This window comes from Heloderma suspectum, chromosome 5 (assembly GCF_057233095.1).
Source record: "Heloderma suspectum isolate Gila_16-S chromosome 5, 16-S_ref, whole genome shotgun sequence".
Taxonomy (NCBI): Eukaryota; Metazoa; Chordata; class Lepidosauria; order Squamata; family Helodermatidae; genus Heloderma; species Heloderma suspectum.
In genome coordinates this window covers 65,328,304-65,348,615 of record NC_139462.1, presented here as the reverse complement: position 1 = coordinate 65,348,615, position 20,312 = coordinate 65,328,304, and the positions used below count along the sequence as shown (strand labels likewise).

General features: G+C 42.8%; 1 protein-coding gene across 2 annotated transcripts in view; it reads right to left on the bottom strand.

The window, feature by feature from the left end:
- The window catches only part of FHIP1A (FHF complex subunit HOOK interacting protein 1A), a 108,408-nt gene that overhangs the window by 28,419 nt on the left and 59,677 nt on the right, over positions 1–20,312 (bottom strand). For both annotated transcript variants that reach the window (XM_084856259.1, XM_084856260.1), the window contains exon 6: positions 16,131–16,217. In XM_084856259.1, coding sequence (XP_084712385.1) covers positions 16,131–16,217 — 87 coding nt within the window. The remainder of the gene's footprint in view (positions 1–16,130; positions 16,218–20,312) is intronic.

Below are 20,312 nucleotides of genomic sequence, written 5' to 3'. Positions count from 1 at the left end.
AAAATGCTGTAAATTATTTTTAAAATCTCTTGAGTCTTTCCATGCAGCACATTAGCTGCATATGAGAGAATATCTCATCACTTTTTTTATTAAGCATTTTAAAAATTGTAATCAAAAGCATACATCTTTCTTGGCTAGTAACATAATATTCTTCAACTAAATGAAATGGCGTCTTAATACTTTATACTTCTGTTCATATCTACATATCAAATGACAGCTAAGTACAACCCTACAGCATTCATACATTGCAAAAATGCCATATAAAGCCCTGCGGCATTCTTAGGAGTCAGCTACCACAACTGCAACATGATTTTTTAAAATTCATTTATTTACAACATATATATACCAATCCAAATCTCAGATTCCAGAGTGGTGAACAATAAAAGATAAAAAGATAAAAGAATAAAACATATTAAAATTATTATTTAAAAAAACAGAATACCAATAAAAACCGTGGCTGGTTAGTCAAGGAAGGCCTTCTGAAATAAAGATGTTTTCAGGAGGTGCTGAAAACAACACAGTGTTGGCACCTGCCTGACCTCCCGATGCATGGAGTTCCATAGAAAGGGGGGCACCACACTGAAGGCTCTTCTCCAGATGGACTTAGGAGAATTGGGCCATAGGGCCATGTGGAACCAGCAAGAACGTGCCATCTGACGACCTCAGTGACTGGGCTGTTTGATAAGGGAGAACGCGCTCTCTCAGCTAACCTGGTCCCAAGTTGTTTAGGACTTCATACACTAGTACCACAACCTTAAACCTGGCCTGGTAGCAAATAGGCAGCCAGTGCAGTTCCCTCAGCAAAGGAGTGGCATGCTGAAAAGGAGCAACTCCTGACAACAACCAAGCTGTTGCATTCTGCACTAGCTCCAGTCTCCGGAACAGGCTTAACAGCAGCCCCACATAGAGGGCATTGCAGTAATCCAGTCTTGAGGTTACCAGCACTTGTACCACTGTGGTCAAGCTATCCCTGTCCAGGAGAAGCTGTAGCTGGCGAACCAGCTGAAGCTGGTAAAAGGCACTCTGAGCTGCCAAGACCACTTGGGTCTCCAGCGACACCTATGGGTCTAGGAAACTGATAGCTGAGAAACAGTTTCATGTTCTTAAGTGGCTGAATTCTTTCAGTGGTTCAATGTGATTGATCAGTTACATGAATGGGAGAATTCTTTTTCTGTTACTGAGCAGTTTAGATCACATAGCAGGACTGGAAGACAGATTTTTGCTATGGGGGAGGCATTTTGGATATTCACTCTCAAATTGCTGGCCTCTGGAGGCCTGAATGAATGGACTGATTTGTCAGTGTTTCTGTAAACCTTCCTTGATGAGTACTGCGCCTTTAAATTATGAACAGCATTTTTGTATATATACTGTTGCATTCACGTCCTGATTTACAACTGCTGTAGCGGCATCTGGCGACTGGTCTTGGGAGTATCTACACATCGGGAAGTGTGAGCTGGAAAAATCAGGTGAAAATGAACTGTAATTCTTGATATGGTTATGTTAAAATTTGGGAAAACATTTCACATTATACTTGTGATTATTTTTCCTTTTCAGAGGGATTACTCACTCATAACCCACAAATTTAGTGGGCTATTTTGCCCTTACCGACCGGTAAACCACTGAAAGAATTTAGCCACTCAGGAAAGTTTTTGTAAATTGTCATTAATGTCTACAGGAGTATCTGAGGAAGACTTTTTATTGTCAAAACGGAATTACACCGGAGGTCTGTAGACTGGTAGATATAACTGATGTAGCTGTCTTTATAAAACTGATTGTCAGATATGACTTCCAGATATAACTGATATAGCCATCTTTATAAAACTGACTTGTCAGATATCAGTGATATAGTCGTTTTTGTAAGGTCAACTGCTAGATATAACTGATATTGTTGTTCTTGAAAAATTGACTCTACAAGTTATATGTTTGTTTCGAAAAACTAATTAGCATAATTGTACCATTAAGTATTATAAATTTTGTAAAATACATTTAGCTGGTCTAATACAGTGTTGCCAGATTCTTACACTTAGAGTGTTCATTTTGAATGTGTTACTGGGGTCCTTTTCTTTTCTGTTCTGTATCAGCATACTCATGGCACTTGACTCCAAATCCCCAGTGGCTTCATATAGATGTCGAACAACACTGGGGACAAGATGGTACCTTGCGGAACTCCATAGCTCAATTGCCAAGAAGCCGACAAGTGCTCACCCAATGTTACTCTCTGAGATCAGCCCCTCAGGTAAGACCAGAACCACTGTAACACAGTGCCGCCAATGCCCAGCCCACGGAATCAATCCAGGAGGATACCATGGTTGATTGTATCAAAAGCTGATGAAAGATCAAGAAGAATTAACAGGGTTGCACTCCCTCTCTCCCGATGAAGGGTGACCAAGGCTGATTCGGTCCCGTAACCAGATCAAAACTCAGACCAGAATGATTCTAGATAATCAGTATCCACCAAGAGTGCTTGCAGTTGCACTGCCATCCTCTCAACTACCTTCCCTAAGAAAGGGGTATTTGTGACTGAGCGGTAGTTGTCAAATACCACTGGGTCCAGAGTGGACTTCCTTGGGAGTGGTCACACTACTGCCTCCTTAAGGACAGCAGGAACCACTTCACGGAATGATGCATTTACCACTCCCTGGACGTACCCAGTCATACCCCTTCAGTTTCTTTTATTAGCCAGGAGGGACAAGGATCAAGAAGGCACACCGTCAGTCGCATTGCTGCAAGCACCTTGTCCACATCATCAGGCCGCAGCAACTGAGACCGATCCCACAAAATCAGGCAGATGGTGGCGCCAGACACCTCAACTGGAACTACACTAACAGCATCAGTTTCTCTGTGGAGACAAGCAATTTTGTCCTCAAAGTGTGATGCAAAAAGATAACAGCGGGTCTTTGAGGGGACCAGAGCTCCATCTGCTGGGAAGGGTTTTAACAGCCTACGGACCACCTGAAAGAGGTCCACTGGATGGCTACTTGAGGATGCAATAGAGGCATCAAAATAAGCCTTCTTTGCTGCCTGCATCACCATGCAATAGGCATGATTATGTGCTCTAGAGTATGCTCAGCTGTCTTCACTTTGAGTCTTATGTCATTTGTGCTCTAGCCAACATCCTGCCTGTTTCAATGACCACAGCTGCCCAGAATACCAAGGAGAAGAGCAGGCTCTAGAAAGTTAGAGAGGACACTCAGGTGTAATCAAGTGGATGGCCCTCCGCACTTCACTGTTCCACAGAGAGACTAGGGTCTCGGCTGGCTCACCAGCTGTCTCAACTGGAAAATGCCTAAGAGCACTCAGAAATCCATTGGATTCCATCAGTCTCCTGAGGTGGACCATTCAAATGGGTCCCCCACCCCTGCAGGAGGGAAGTAATGCCGTGAGCTCAAATCTCACCAGGAAAATGTCTGACCATAACAATTATTATTGTTCATAACAATGGGGTTACTTTGACCCCCAACCCCAATTTTCAGACCTATCTCACAGTTTGGAGCAAAGAGCAAATCAAGGGTATGTCCTGCTTCATGTGTTGGGCCAATGAAAAACTGAGACAGTCCCATGGTTGTCATTTTCACTGTAAGTACTATTTTCTTCCTCTTGTCTCAAGCTCAAAATAAAGAACAAATAAAGTCACATCTAACTAGGAAAAAACCCAATGTTTGAAAACATTGTATGGTGAAAAAACCCTACTCTTCCTCAGAATTACAAACCACATACATTCATCCTGTAGAGTTGCTGTTATTGGCTTCTCACTTTAAACCATTACAGTAAAAAAAAGATTAAAAAGAGAGGAAAAAACGTATCATGTATTCTGTACCCGGCACATACGAAATGTGCAGTCTCCAGCAATACATTATTTATGAGGCTTGAGGACTTGGTTCCTGAACAAACAAACTTACAGTCTAACCTTGATTCTGACAATAGTGTTTACATGTTTTTAAAAGGGGGAAGGGAGAACTGAGCATCCCCTGGGCTTTGGCTGCCTAACACCTGTCCAGTTTGAAAAGTTTTTTCAAACCTTATTTAAATGTTCACACATATACACAACAGATCTTAGCTCATTTAACCAGCTGGAGTTAACCACCTAAACCAGGGGTAGGAAACTTGTGGCTCTCCAGATCTTCTGGCCTGCAAATCCCATTAGCCCTAGACAGCATAGCCAATGAAGAGAGATGATGGGAGTTTATTTATTTCACTTCTATACTGCCCAACAGCTGAAGCTCTCTGGGCAGTTCATAAAGAATAAAATCACAAAGTGCAGATTAAAAACAGTATAAAATATAAAAGCTTGGAACTACAATATAAAAATACAACCAGAATAAGTTGTAGGGCAAAATATCTAGAGGGCCACAAGTTGCCCATCCCCATCCTAAACCAAATTATTTTAAAAAAAGTTAAGACAGCAATCCTGTGCCCCCTAGACAGCATCTGGAGGACATGGGATTCTTCGGTTTCCTGGTTCCGAGCTCAGAGAGTGGGCTCTGAGCTTAGCACCAGGAAGCAGCGCTCCCCATCCCCTCCCCCATCCCATTGCAGTCAGCACGGACAGAGATGCACCGGTTGCTGCTACCAGCTCGTAAATGTGAGTTTGTAGGGGGAAAGGGGGCGGGGAGGTGAGGAGACTAGGGATGTGGGAATACAAGGTATCCCCAGCTGTCCCAGCTTCCTTCCCTCCCTCTCCCCAAAGCCTCCACTAGATGGGCAAAATTGCCCATCTAGCTAAAATGGAGAGTGGGAGGCACCTCCCACTATGTACTGGGTACTCATAAGCCTCCAAGTTTGGAGGCTTATGAGTAGCCAGGAAGCATCCAATAGGATTGTGCCCTAAATCTTTCAGAATCAGATTTTGTTGGCATGTTTAACGTTGCCAGATCCAATGCTCCAAGTCTCTGAACAACACTGCACCTCTCTCCATGTTTACTTACTTGTCCTCTTGCCCACCCTTCTTTCCCTACCTGTTTTGCTCCACTGAAAGCCTAGGAGGAGAGCAGCTGAAAGGACCTAAATGCAGCAGATACAGAGGCAACAGCTTTGCTGGTGTGACTCAGAATATTTAAAGGTCTAGGCACCAACTCCAGGCAACCCACCCACTGGAAAGGTTCTGTACACACAAAAGGGGGTTTCCCTACAAGCATCATGAGAAGCTGCTTCAAAAAAATTAAGTAATAATGATATATTAATAACCTATAAGAAAACGAGGGACTGTGCAATATAACCACTGAAACTTGGAAGAGGGTGTCAACAGCAACTTTGATACGATGCAGGCAAACAGCTGTTCAGAACTGAATGTTGACAACCACACCAGGTGTACCCAAGCCCCTGTATGTACATAAAAGAGATTGCTGTATCCGGGAGTTTCCTCCCACTTAGACATTATCTTACAAAAGGTATGATATTATGCAAGAAGAATTTTTTATAGCCCAAAAGAGGTCACTTTGTAAGTGTACCTGCTGGTTTTATATAAACTTTTTAAAAGTACAACTGTAAGGCATTTTCCTTCCAAATTTACAACAGTGGCTGAGAATCACAAAAAATGTTTTTAAAGCCAAAGAAATACATCGTGCAAATATAGGCCAGGCTCTCATCCTCACTGCAGACACAGCAAGGGACTAATGGAAGAGTACAATAGGAATAACAGAAAGGAATAGTGGAATAACGTAAAATGCTGCAGCAGGTGCAGAGGGAGAGAGGGCTGGACTCGCCCTGTTTCTATCACTCCAAGGCCATGTCAGCAGCAAAACAACACTCCTAGGTAACAACTTCAGCAGTAACAGAGCTTTGGCTGGCAGAATGACATCAGGAATTCCCTTTGGGGGAGTGCTTCATGGAGATGGTGTGCTTGTGAGGGGGGAAAAAGTAACTGATCCTTGCACACACCGTTTTACATGAATAAATAATTGAATACAGAGGAGACATCTTTCCCTCAGTCCTCAGTGAATGAGGGACCTATGGGAGAAAACATCCTCAAAGGGATGCCAGCTGTACTCTTACCTGGAGACCTTGCCATGTTTTTCATGCTCTGGTAACCCTGAGGATTTATTATTGTAATGTATGTTGCAGGAGGGCTGCCTTTGAAGACTAGAAGATGCAGCTGATCTAGAAAGCTGTTGTTTACCTTTTGGCGAGTGCATAATTTAGAGAGCATATAAAAACCAATGTGGACCAAGTGACCCGCTACCACTGAGTTTCCAAGCATGATTCAAGATGATGGTCTTGAACATTAAAGCCATATACCATCTTAAGCCCAGCATATCTTAGGATGTTCCTTTTGAAGAACTTGCTTTAAGATCTTCTGAGGATGACCTGATCCAGTACCATATCCATGGAAGGAGCAATCTTTAGCTGCACATATTAGGCTTTTCTCTGTGGTAGTGCCATAACTGTGAAATAATCTTTGCTGCCCAGTTTTTGATAACAAGTTAAACCCTTTTTATTCTATTGGGTTTATCACCTTTTGTTTTCAACTTGTACAGGACTTTGTGTTTCCCACCTCCTAGCTGAGCAGAGCAGAGGAAGCTGCTCCAGCTGGTCTAGGGGCTATACAAGCAAGCTCCCGGAGAGCGAGCAATCAGAGCAAGTGAACAGGAGTTTGGCAGGGGAGTTGCAGTGGAAGAGGAGACAAAGGCAAAGTGGTGAATGGGCTTGAGTAAGCCCAGGGGACTGTCCTTTCCATTCTGAGTTGCTGTGTGCTCACCATGTGCTCCTGAGAGCTCCAATTGAATTGAAGGGGTGTGGCCCGAGTACTTCCAGCAGCTGTGTCGGTGGGGAGTTTCAGTCTGTTTCCCGCCTCCTAGCTGAGCAGAGCAGAGCAGAGGAAGCTGCTCCAGCTGGTCTAGGGGCTATACAAGCAAGCAAGCAAACTCCCAGAGAGCGAGTGATCAGAGCAAGAAAACAGGGAGAGCAAACAGGAGTTTAGCAGAGGAGGTCAAGGGGGAGGTCCCTAACAAATTTTGTTTTCCATTTTTTTTCTTGTAACACACATTTCCATACTAGTGGGACTCTGTTGTTAACCTCCAGTCAATAGAGGACAAAGCACAGGCTATCCCCGTACCATAAGAAAGCTAGAAAAATAAAGGGAAAACAGACTATGGAAGGAAAAGACTCTCCAGTGGTGATGACCTCCAAGGTGTGTGCAATGGTTGTTTTCTTGCCTGAGATCAACATGGCCTACACCTGCAACAAGTGCAAGCTGATCATGCTGTTGGAAGAAAAGGTAAGAGGACTGGAGCGGCAAGTGTCAACCCTCCAGGGAATAAGAGAAGATGAAGAGTTCTTAGACAGAAGAATGGAACTACAGCTGCAAGTACAGAAGCTAGAAGAGCAACAGCAAGCTGAGGCAGAAAAGGAAAATGCTGAGGAGAGGAAAAATGCAGTAGAGGATACTCCTTGGAAAAGGCTGACAGGAGCAGAAGAACTAGAAGCCACTCTGCACCAACAAAGTACATTTTCAGGTACTTGAGGATGAGTCTGGAGGACAGCCTGCAGAGGAAGAATTACAAGGGGCACCACATGACCGCGAACTAGAGGCTGAAGGTTAGTCAAGCAAAGGCAATGAAACCAACAACAACAACAAGAGAAGAGTAGCAGTAGTGGGAGACTCCTTGCTGTGTGGGATTGAAACCCAAGTATGTCGCCAAGACCCATGGACTCGCCAGGTATGCTGTCTCCCAGGAGGGCAGATTAGAGACGTGACTGAAGGGTTGCCTACACTCAAAAAGCCCAGTCACTGACTGGTATCCCTTTCTTCTCATCCATGTGGGAACAAATGATACTGCCAAGCGGAGCTATGAAGACATCACATCAGACTTTGAAGCTTTGGGAAGGAAACTCAAGAACTTTGGGGCCCAGATAGTTTTCGCATCCATCCTTCCAGTAGTTAGAAGAAGGACAGAAAGGGAAAGAAAAATATTCCGGGTAAATGACTGGCTATGAAGGTGGTGCAAACGAGAGAGATTTGGATTCTGGGACCACGGGCTATACTTCCTGGAAGATGGACTGTTGGCAAGGGACAGGTTGTACCTCACAAGGGCTGGGAAGAATGTGTTTGGCCACAGCATGAAGAATTTCATCAGGAGGACCTTAAACTGAATCCTATGGGGGAGGGAGATGTAAAGTTGGGGGTAACAATGGACGAAGGCTCATGCACCGCAACGGACACAACAACAGCTCCAATAGCACCCAATAACACTCTTCAAAAACATGTAGGAAGAAAGCCAGACTATAAAGCACGTGGTCTTCGCTGTCTATATACTAATGCCCAGAGTATGGGAAACAAACAGAACAAACTTGAACTCTTAATACGAGAGGGAAATTATGACTTGATAGGTATAACTGAGACTTGGTGGGATGACTCTCATGACTGGAATACAGCAATTGAAGGATATAACTTGTTCAGAAAGAACAGAAAGGGAGGTGGAGTTGCACTATATGTTAAAAATAGATATCTTTGCACAGAAATACAGGAGGATGAGCTTGGTAGCCCCATTAAGAGCATCTGGGTTAAAATAAATGGAGCAAGGAATAAAAGGAACCTGGTGGTCAGAGTCTACTACTGGCCACCCAATCAAGGAGAAGATGAGGATGAAACTTTTGAAAAGCAAATTGCCAATGTTTCAGGGAAGCAAGATGCAGTAGTAATGGGGGACTTCAATTTCCCCGATATTTGTTGGGAGACAAATTCTGCAAAACATGGCCCCTCCAAGAAATTCCTGATGTGTGTTGCTGATAACTTCCTCCAACAGAAAGTGGAGGAAGGAACTAGAGGATCAGCTATCCTTGACTTGATCATAACCAACAGAGATGACTTCATGAATAAAGTAGCAGTTACGGGAACTCTGGGGGAAAGTGATCATGTTATACTTGAGTTCTTGGTTCTAAAAGAAGCAAAAGCCAAGTGTAACCAAATGCATACTTGGATTTTAGGAAAGCCAGTTTTAATAAATTCAGAACAATGATAAGTAAGGTTCCATGGCAAGCATCTCTAGGGAGAACAGGAGTCCAAGATGGGTGGGAGTTTTAAAAAAATGAAATTCTAAAGGCACAATTACAAATGATTCCAACAAGAAAAAAAGGCGGAAGGCAACAGAAGAAGCCGATGTAGCTTCACAAAAAGCTTAGAGATGACCTGAAAACAAAAAAGGACACGTATAGGAAGTTGAAGGAAGGCCAAGCTACAAAGGAGGAGTACAGGCAGGTAGCACAGAACTGCAGGGATGACATCAGGAAGGCTAAAGATGAGAATGAGCTGAGGTGAGCGAGGGATGCTAAAAGCAACAAAAAGGCTTTCTTCAGATACGTGCACAGTAAAAGACAGAGGAAAGAAATGGTGGTTCAACTATTAAATAAGGATGGCAAAATGATAACAGATGACAAAGAAAAGGCAGAGGTGCTCAATTCCTACTTTGGCTCAGTCTTCTCCCAAAAGAGGGTCTATGACCCCCCTGGCAAAGGTGAAGTACAGGCTGAAGGGGCAGGATTGCAGCTTGCGGTTGATAGGCATATGGTCAAGGAACACCTAATTACTTTTAATGAGTTCAAATCTCCAGGGCCAGATGAACTGCATCCTAGAGTCATAAAGGAACTGGCAGAAGAGCTCTCTGAACCACTGCCTATTATCTTTGAGAAATCATGGAGGACGGGTGAAGTGCCAGATGACCGGAGGAGGGCTAATGTTGTCCCTGTCTTCAAAAAGGGTAAAAAGGAGGAACCTGGGAACTACAGACCAGTCAGTCTGACATCAGTCCCTGGGAAAATTGTGGAGCAGATTATAAAGCAATCCATCTGGAAGCACCTTGAAAACAATGCCGTGATTACTCGAAGCCAACATGGATTTGTCAAGAACAAATCCTGCCAGACTAATCTGATCTCATTTTTTTTTAACAGGTAACCTCCTTGTGAACTGTGGGAATGCTGTGGACATAATATACCTTGACTTCAGCAAAGCATGATATCCTGATGAGCAAACTAGCTCAAAGTGGGCTAGATGAAACAACGATCCGGTGGATCCACAGTTGGCTACAGAAGCGGACTCAAAGAGTGCTTATCAATGGGACCTTCTCAAACTGGGGAGAGGTAACGAGCTGGGTACCGCAAGGCTCAGTCCTGGGCCCAGTGCTCTTCAACATTTTTATTAATGACTTGGAGGTGGTGGTGCAGGGAATGCTTATCAGATTTGCAGATAACACAAAACTGGGTGGGATAGCTAATACCCTGGAAGACAGAAATAAAATTCAAAGTGATCTTGATAGAATGGAGCACTGGGCCATTTCCCAGCCAAGACTTAGCAATAAGTAGCGTAAAATAATTATCAAAAACATTCATCTTGAAATATGCTGTACCTGAATAGCTGGTTTTCTGTATATTATGAACCCCCTTAAACCAAAGGCAGCATTCTGAATATTGTCTTTCTATATAACCAACAATCTCATGCAAATTTATTTCTAACAGCTATTCCAAGGAAGAACACATATGAGAGATCTACTTAGGTGTCAAGGTTACCGTGCTCTGCATATTGTGGTAGAAATTGCCATAAATGAGGAAATTAAACAAATATATGTGGAAAGCAAATGTGAAATCCAGTAATATTTTTATAGACCATTAGTAGTAGTAGATATGCATACATAAGATCCTTAAACTCATGAGTGCAGCTGTATTAGTCATTTAAAATTACTCAATACAGCATTTATGTTATACCATCAAGTCTTATGGGAAAACATACTACAAACATCCTCCTAGATTGTCTCAGAAGGTGTATGAGAACTTATGACTACAGTAATTACAATAAACAAAACTAGGAGTGCATTTTGGAGAAGGAATTTCAAAAGAGGCTCCATACTTCTTTACAGGCAAAATGAATACCAGAAAGAAGTTTGCAATAACTATGATATAACAGATGTACAACACAGTACCCCATTATCTGAACTTCAGTTTTCTTTAATCAGTGCATTGCAATGTACAAAGCACCCCTATTCAAATTAGTATACTATTAATATTATGTTCTTTCATTTTAGTTAGCAAGCTGGGGGCATGTTAGAAAGAGAAAATGTGGGTGAAGTCTGCGAGGTGTATGTGTGCCCTATTTTATCCACCCTTTTAAAATCAGGTGAGTAAGAGAGATAGCTACAGAACATCATCCTCCGACTTGGAGGAGGAGGTGCAGGGAATGCTGATCAAATTTGCAGATGACACAAAATTGGGCGAGATAGCTAATACTTTGGAAGACAGAAACAAAATTCAAAGTGATCTTGATAGAATGGAGCACTGGGCAGAAAACAACAGAATGACATTTAATAGGGATAAATGCCAAGTTCTACACCTAGGAAAAAGAAACCAAATGCACAGTTACAAGACGGGGGATACGTGGCTCAACCACACTACAAGAGAGAAGGATCTTGGAATTGTTGTAGCTCACAAGCTGAACATGAGCCAACAATGTGATGTGGCTGCAAAAAAGGCAAATGCTATTTGGGGCTGCATTAATAGAAGCATAGCTTCCAAATCCCAGGAAGTACTAGTTCCCCTCTACTCAGCACTGGTTAGGCCTCATCTGGAGTACTGTGTCCAGTTCTGGGCACCGCACTTTAAGAAGGATGCAGACAAGCTAGAGAGGGTTCATAGGAGGGCAACGAAGATGATCAGGGGGCTGGAAACAAAACCCTATGAAGAGAGACTGAAAGAACTGGGCATGTTTAGCCTTGAGAAGAGAAGACTGAGGGGAGATAGGATAGTGCTCTTCAAGTACTTGAAAGGTTGTCACAGAGAGGAAGGCCAGCATCTCTTCTCGATCATCCCAGAATGCAGGACACGGAATAATGGGCTCAAGTTACAGGAAGCCAGATTCCGGCTGAACATCAGGAAAAACCTCCTGACTGTTAGAGCAAATGCAATATGAAACAGTTCTTTCAGAAGAGTGAAAAGGTCTTTCTTATCTAAGTCAGCCAAGAGCTGTGTATCCTGAATACAAAGGTCATCATGCCAGTTTCACCTGTTCGATATTTCATGAATGTACAAAAAAGCAAAAAGGAAGAACCCACTTTCACATTTTAGTAAGCAAGTTTCATCTGTTTGACCGTTTTGGTTTCAGACATGCTTTTAGCTTTTCCTCATATCCACTAGATGGCATACTCTAACCTTCTCTATCCAACGTCTTCTTTAAAGATACAACAAATGGCAGTACTAAAAACTAACATGTGATCAACATACATTTGGATAGCAAGGAAAAGATTAATCTGAAGCCACCACCACTTTTATTAAATCCAGTAAATAACAAAGCAAATTGAAGAAGTTATTATTTATTTGGCTCTTTATGAGGACAGCTATGATTTATTTTATATATTTTACCAGATTTGGGGCAGGGGAGAGAGCTCAAATGTTCTATTACTTTATATTATAAAATCTTTATTTTAAATTCTGATTTGATTTCCCATTCTTCTTTCTATCTATTTTTGAGCTCTCCTTCCAGCACTGTTAACATGAAGGTATCAATTTAATGGTGTGAAAGCTTATGCCACAATGTATTTATTCGTCTTTAATGTGCAGCAGGAACAACAACAGTTGTTGAATGGCACTGGGTTATTTAGAATCAGCAGTGTATTTGGTAGAACTTTATCACTGAAGAGGTTATATCATCATCTGACCAGTTTTAAACCAATTCCTCGGATGTGTCCCCTAACTCAACCACAATGTTAAGACAGTAAGAGCACAATCTCATACACCTCTACTCAGAAGCAAGCTCTATTCAATTCAATGAGGTTTATCCCCAGACCAGATTCGTAAACCAGGTATACGAAAGCAGCCTAAGGGAGCAATCCTGTGGGGCCACAGGGTAGTTCCAGTTTCCAGACCTGAAGTCAGAGAAGCGGAACCTGCACTCCGGCCCTCCTTTCCGCCCCCGCCCCTCACAGCTGGTGAAGAAAGAACTGCACTGGCTGCTTTCCAAAGTCAGGAACTCGACCTTGGAGGATTATTAATCAGTGGCCAGGGAAGGAAGGAGACAGGAGAGATCAGGATAGGAGCTATTGTGAGCCCTCTCCACCCTCCTTCCCCTCCAAAAGAACCCAGCTAGACAGGCAAAGAAGCCAATCTAGTGAAAATGCAAAGCAGGAGGACAGGAAGAGGAAGATCATCTCTACTGTACCCCCCACACTGCACTGGGTGATCTGAATTCAGATGCTTACGATCATCATTGAGGGCGGAAACAATAGGATTTCAGCCTAAGTCATTTACACTGCAATCCTACATCTGTCTATTTAGAAGTAAGCCCCGTTGAGTTCAATGAGACTTATTCCCAGGTAAATGTGTACAGGACTGCAGCCTTAAAATTTATGTATGTTTAAAACAAATATAAAAGGAAAAGGTGTCCCCAGCCAGTCGTGTCCGACTCTAGGGGGTGGTGCTCATCTCCATTTCTAAGCTGAAGAGCCAGCGCTGTCCGAAGACACTTCCATGGTCATGTGGCCGGCATGACTGAACACCGAGGTGCACGGGACGCTGTTACCTTTCCCGCCGAAGCGGTACCTATTTATCTACTTTCAATATCTTGCTTTCGAACTGCTAGGTTGGCAGGAGCTGGGACTGAAGACAGGAGCTCACTCCGTCACGCAGCACTCGGGTCTCGAACTGCTGTCCTGCCGACCTTCCGGTCTGCAATTCAGCATCTTAACCACTAAGCCACCCCGGTCCCTTAAAACAAATATACATAAGTGCAAAGCTGCCCTCAAATTTGTTAATGAAGGGTGGTATAGAAATATTTTAAATAAGATAAATTAAAATAAAAGAACATTTAGGGTGGCTGATAATCACTGGAAGCGGCAGTAGCTCCAGGCCAGACTCTCCAAACCTGGTGCTCTCCAGATGTGTGTGTGTACAGTTCCCATCATCCCCAGCCAGCACAGTGACTTGGCGGGTTCCAGGGCTCTGAGTATACCGTCATCTGCAAGATTTTCTGTAGATCTAAATATACTCAGGAAAGGAAAGGGAAACAGAAACGTCTAGCAAGTGTATTACCAGATAACAAGTTTTATTTGCTGAATGCATTATAGTCTGGGGATCTGGCTACTCTTTGGCCACCTCACTCGACATTTGTCTTAGCAAGAATGAAATGATCACAAATTTCATGATAAACTGGCCTTTTTGACAATGGAGTTTATTTTACTCCTTTCTTCACATACCCAAATTTCACAGAGGAGAAGCACCAATATACTTGTACCATCTTGGCATACAAAAGGGAAAGGGGTCAAAGTGCTGTCACACATTTGGAAATCTTTCTTCTCTTTAGTAGGTGCAGAAGCTTAAACCAGCACTTGTAATATTTAATTTCTATTTCTGATGATAATGCAGTTAACCTCATTTTGAGGCTTACGTGTAGATGCCAATTATGTTTTGGATTGCACTCACTAAAATTCACTAAGAATTTTTCGTGTTTTTGGCACCCAGAAGACAAGGTTTGTGTTTCTTTACAAATATGTACATCACATAAAAATACATAAATACCCATTAACTTCTATTTCTATTGTTGTTGTTTTTGCGCATGGTGAAGGCACAAGACACAAAGGCAAGTAGTTGGGGAAAAAAGAGCTCAAGAGTCTTAACAGGTAAAGACGACAGGACATGCTGAGAAATCCAAGGGAAGGAGGACACTTTTTGGCAATATTAATAATTCTATTAATTACCTACATGGCAGGTTGTACTGAAACCTTTCAAATGCTAATGAGACTGTCACAGTGATCTCTCATTTAAATAGCTGAAATGCTCCTGCTACAGCAATACAAGAACGCATGGTTGAAATACTAGTTCATGCTTGAGGTGTGTGCCACGCACAAGATTAAGTTCTAGTTCATTAAAGCATAACCTGATGAGTTTAGAGACTGCAGCTGAAGTACATCACATTCATTTAGGGAAGATGTTCAAAACAGTCTAACAACAGTGTCTCATAGGTTTATGTTACAGAGAAGGGAGCAAAGAGGATAATCAACTATCAGAGCTGTATACTTTGGCTATACTTTTGCTACCAAAACAGTTTAAAGTCAGATAGATTCACACATGCTGAAATGTAATTCACTTCAGCTATTAAAATGATGTGTTGTATTTATTTGAATAACCTGAATTTTGCAAACCATGTACAAAAACTCCAGTAGGGAAATAAAGGGGGGAAATTAGTCGTGATACAGGTCTTGCAATTCAGTTCCTTTGGAGACAGGGGAAGGTGAGACTAACCCAGTAATGAGTAAAACTACCTGCTGGCCTATCTGATAAGTCATGGAACTAACACAGAGAAGATTCTCCATACAAATTTGAACACCCAACTAACATTGCAGATCCAGTCCCCAAAAGGCATCTGAAGTAGAAGTGGGCATTTATACTTACATTAATGCAACAGAAAAACACCAGGGCTATAAGCGGAATTACAGACCTATGTTGTTCTGTGTATCAGTGCACAATGTACAGAAGTGGTTCTCAGAATACAGCCTGGGTTCTATTACTCAAAGTTCTTGCACAATGAAAATATCCTACCATAATACAGGGATACCTGGAGTGTAGCCCATCATACATTATAGTCATATAGCAAAATCACGAAAAGTCAGCATGGGACATATTATTTTTTGCCAAGCAAGAGCCTAATTTCAAACAAACAGTCCATAATTGATTATTCATGTGGCTAATGGTGAAAACGCGACCCAGGATTGGCTCAAGACATTTTGTTGCCTGAGGCAAAGGACAAAAGGGCACTCCACCCCAAATTCCACGTACAGAAGCCAAATGGACTAGCAATTGGATCTTACTTCAGCACTAGTGATGAGACCGGGCAGCTGGCTAGTTAGGGGTGCATGGCAGCCTGCGTGCACAAACAGCTCTGTCCTCCAACACTTCGTTGTACCTGCCCATTCCCCAGCACCTACTGCCGGAAGTGCCTGCCTCACTCTGTCTAATGATAGGGCCAGTCCTTACTCTACCCTACTGAAGGAAGGTCGTATTCTGCTCTTATCACTGCCAAACACACAGGTGGTTCAAGTAAAGAAAGTATGTCCAAATTGTTAAGCTTAGATTAGTCCACCCGCATCCTACATATAATATTCTTAGGCCACTGAATATTGCTATTCATTTTTATCAAACAAAACACAAAAATCACTGACCTTATGGAGAGCTGGGGCCATAACAGGCACCAGAAACCCATTATAAATGTAGTTCACAAGTTGGCTGTGAATCAAAGGATGTGCCACCTGAGAGAGAGAGAGAGAGAGAGAGAGAGAGCGAGAGAGAGAGAGCATCTCGTGTATCATACATACATTGCGAACTTCACACATTTTGCAGAGTATATAAAATAATTAAAAATAATTTAACCTTTGATAAGGCCCTCTGACCATCTTTAAACAAATGATGAGATGAAAAGCATTCCACTCACTATGGCTTTAATTCTATGCACACGTATTTGGGCGCAAGTCCCAATAAACTCAGATGGGCTTACTTCTGAGTAAACATATATAGGACTGAGCTGTGTAAATGAGGAAAATATAAGCAAAGATCAGAAGGTTTCTCATATGTCATTCAATCTAGTAGCGCAAGATGATAAATTAGTAACTGGTAAATTAGCTTGCCGAGGTCATTTTAAAGCAGAAGTAGGCAACCTGGCACCATCCAAATGTTTTGGAATACAAGTCCCAAAAGCCCCCGACACCATGACCATGGTCAGGGATTACGGCAGTTGTGGTCCGAAACATCTGGAGCGCAACAGGTTGCTTGCCTGTTTTAGAGCAACCAAGCTATCATTTATCATTTACCAAATTACAGAAAAGCAACAGAAAATTATTATTTTGTTATTACCACCTTGTGGTGAGAGACAACATAGAAATGGATCATGCAAAGCATCCAATGACTCCCTGGCAACTGTATGTTCTCAAAAACATTCTTGCTGGTGAGGGAGAACTAGACCATTCATTATTAGTGATTTCAAAAATGCACGTACGTACTCACACACACACCGTTGTCATAAGCAGAAAATGTTTGTCTAAATCTAGACCACTGAACAACTACAGAGGGCCTCATTTTCATCTTTTACAGGTGTGAAGTTTGTCATTACCTACAGCAAAAGCTACTTTATATTAGCAAGTAAATTAGTTGGGGGAGTTAATGAAGCAGCAAAACAGAACAGAGCCTGGCTGTCATGATACAGCAAGATACAGCTATTTTCAGACTGTATCTTGCTTCAGGCTGGGCGCACAGGTGCCTAGCAAACCAATGAAGGGCACAGTCTTAGGAAAGGTCAGAATGGGGCAAGAACTGGTTTCATCTTTATATCCCACACCAGAAATTAGTGTAAAAATTAATTTGCAAATGCAACAGACTCGATAAAAAACAAAGGACATTTAAATATACAAATACAAAATCATTGTTGGTTCTTGTAGCTAGAATGCTTATTCTTTAACTATAGTTAAGGAAATGTGAGTGGGCTGCAAGGTAATACCCTCCCTTCCCAGAGCACCTCTTCTTGAGAATTTTCCTCATTATCCCCAACTATGGGTAAAAATTGTGTTGGCACTAACCTTAATGAGGTTCACTTTAACCAGGATTGGAAAACAATGACCTGGTCTGCAAGTTCTTTAACCCAGGAATTGCAGGGATGAGCAGAGCACGTTAGCCATGCGCTTGTCATTTCCACTTTTAATTAACAATCCAGGAACGCGCCCCGTTCCTGGGTTGTTTCACGATAGGTGAACCCAGAAACTCTGGCTTGTTTATGGGTTAAATGACCCAGTATTAACCCAATAACAAACCATGGGCAATTGTTGGGTTAAGGTTCGGTTGTTTAGCCATTAACAACCCAGAGTTTCCATGTTCGCACATCAGGAAACAATCCAGGAGCAAGGCATTCCTCAGTTCTTAATCAGAAGCTGAAATGGCAAACACACAGGGGTAGTGATGGCCACCAACCCGGATGGCTTTAAAAAGGGGTTAGACAAATTCAGGGGATAAGGCTATCAATAGCTACTTGCCATGATGTCTATATATTAACTTCAGTATTGGAGGCAGTATGCCTGTGTATACCAATCGCTAGGGAGCAAGAGTGGGAGGGTGCTATTGCTACTGTGGGTTTCCCATTGGCAAATGGTAGGCTGCTGTAGGAACAGAAAGCTGAACTAGGTAGGCCTTTGGTCTCAACTAACACAACTCTTATGTTCTTAGAGTAGATGCAGATATAGGGAAGTATCCAATGTTAGACCCATTGAAACAAATGGGTCTTTAAGTTAGTTATGACTAATTTAAATCCCATTCATTTCATTGGTCTACTCTAAGTAGGACTAACACAGGATGCTACCCATAAAATTTATGTAACATAGCCTTTTAAAAGGTCTAACTACAGATAAATCCCTTTTGTAACATAAATGAAAAACAGGAGAATTCTTTAACTGCTCATGCAAACTCTTCCTCTGAGGTCTCTAGCTCGGCACCTATGGACACCACAGTGCCCATGGACAGCCATTAGGGGGCCTCTAAGTCCCCTTGCCCTCTCACTTCAAAAAAATGTTACACTTTATTTTAATTTCTGTTTAAATTAACAGAGGCCAGGCAGATTGAAAACTAAGTACTGGCCTCCAGCACCATATGTATTACCCCATAATGCCTCCGGTCCCCACTTCAGTAGAAAATAAAAAATGGAGGGCAGCTATAGGCTGGTGCTTCGCTTTGAAGCACGTCCAGCTGTCCAGAAAAAAAGGGGAAAGGAGAAAAATGTAAAGTAGGGGTCCTGGAGGGAGGGGAAGAAGAGAGGAGAGGAGAGGAGAGGGAAATGTGTGTGTGCACGTGTAGTCTTTGCCTTTGTAACTGCTAGGAGGAGGGACATTTCTGTATTGCAAAAATAGCTTTCATTGAAACAAATAGGACCTATTTTTGCAATACAAAATGCAGGTGCAGAGGCCCTGATCCAGATCAGGACCATAGGAGGGGGCAAAGCTTTAAAGTTCCCCACCCCTCACAGTCGAATTCCGATCCAGATCAAGGCTTCTGAGCAGGAGGTTCACACTGCAAAAAGAGGTCATGCTGAAACAAAGGGGACCTCTTTTTGCAATGCAAAATGCAAGTGTGGAGGGCTTAATCCAGATCAAGAACATAGCGGGGGGCAAAAGGTTACAGCCCCTCTACAGTTCTGATCCAAATCGGGACTGTACACTTGCAATTTCTGAGAGAGAATGTATGAGAATGAGTGGAGTGGGGGAGCTCATTCTGAGAGGGGGAGTCAAAGGGCTGGTTCACATGATTACTGCAGCCCACCATTGCGTGTTTAAACCATGGCAGGGGTTGTTTGAGGATTACACAACCCTCAAATAACCCTATAACAGAGCATGGGTTATTTGAGGGTTGTTTAACCCTCACACAACCCCTTCTGTTTCCGTTTGAAATCTGTTTAGATGTGGAGTGGTATACAAATGTTGTAAATAAATAAATGACAAGCCATGGCTTGAATAGAAAATTTGGCACCTGAGGGCACCACAACTTGGGTGGTCCTGGGTGGTCTTTTGGAGCATAAAACTGTAGTTTTGTGACTGGGGGAGCAGAACAGCTAAAACATGCCACCACCACAGCAGCAGCAGCAGCAGCATTTCAGCAAATAAACCTTTCTAAAAAAAGAAGCTGAGAGCACAACTAGATGTGGGCAGTGGTTGTTTAATTGCAGTGTGTGTGAGAGTGAGAGTGTGTAAGAGAGAGAACAAACTCACTGGGATTATGGTACTGGGGGAGCTGGGTTAACTCATCCTGTTTCTTGATGAACCCCCCTCCCCATGCCATGCCCTTTACAGCAGCCATTTTATGAAGGTGCCCAAAACACTTTCTCAAAATTCAAAATGTGACTACGGGCCCAAAAACTGGGGGGGGGGGCTGCTGTAGTGTGGCTAGGGGAGCCCTAGCTTCATTAATTCCAGCGGGCTGAGCTGAGGGAGATGAGAGGGACAGCAGAGCCATGCGACTAGCGCTGCTAAAGACCTCCATCATGAAGGCTCCTCCTCCTCAACTATTACCAACAGCAGCCATTCCAGCCAGCTGTACTCAGGGAGCCAAGCCGCAGAGCAGTCCCATTCTACCAGCCCTGCTGAAATAATTAATTCCCGCCCCCCTGCTTCCCTCCCCATTCCTTTTTCCTTGAGTGTCATGTCTTTTTTAACTGATTATATGGAAGCCACTCTGGGAGCCTTTTTTGGCTGAGGAGCGACATTAAAATACTACAACTCGATGATGATGATGATGATGAGCAATCCTACATGAATCAGAAAAAACTACAGATCCTATAGGGTCTTGCTGCAATAAGAATTCTGAGTGCAGCA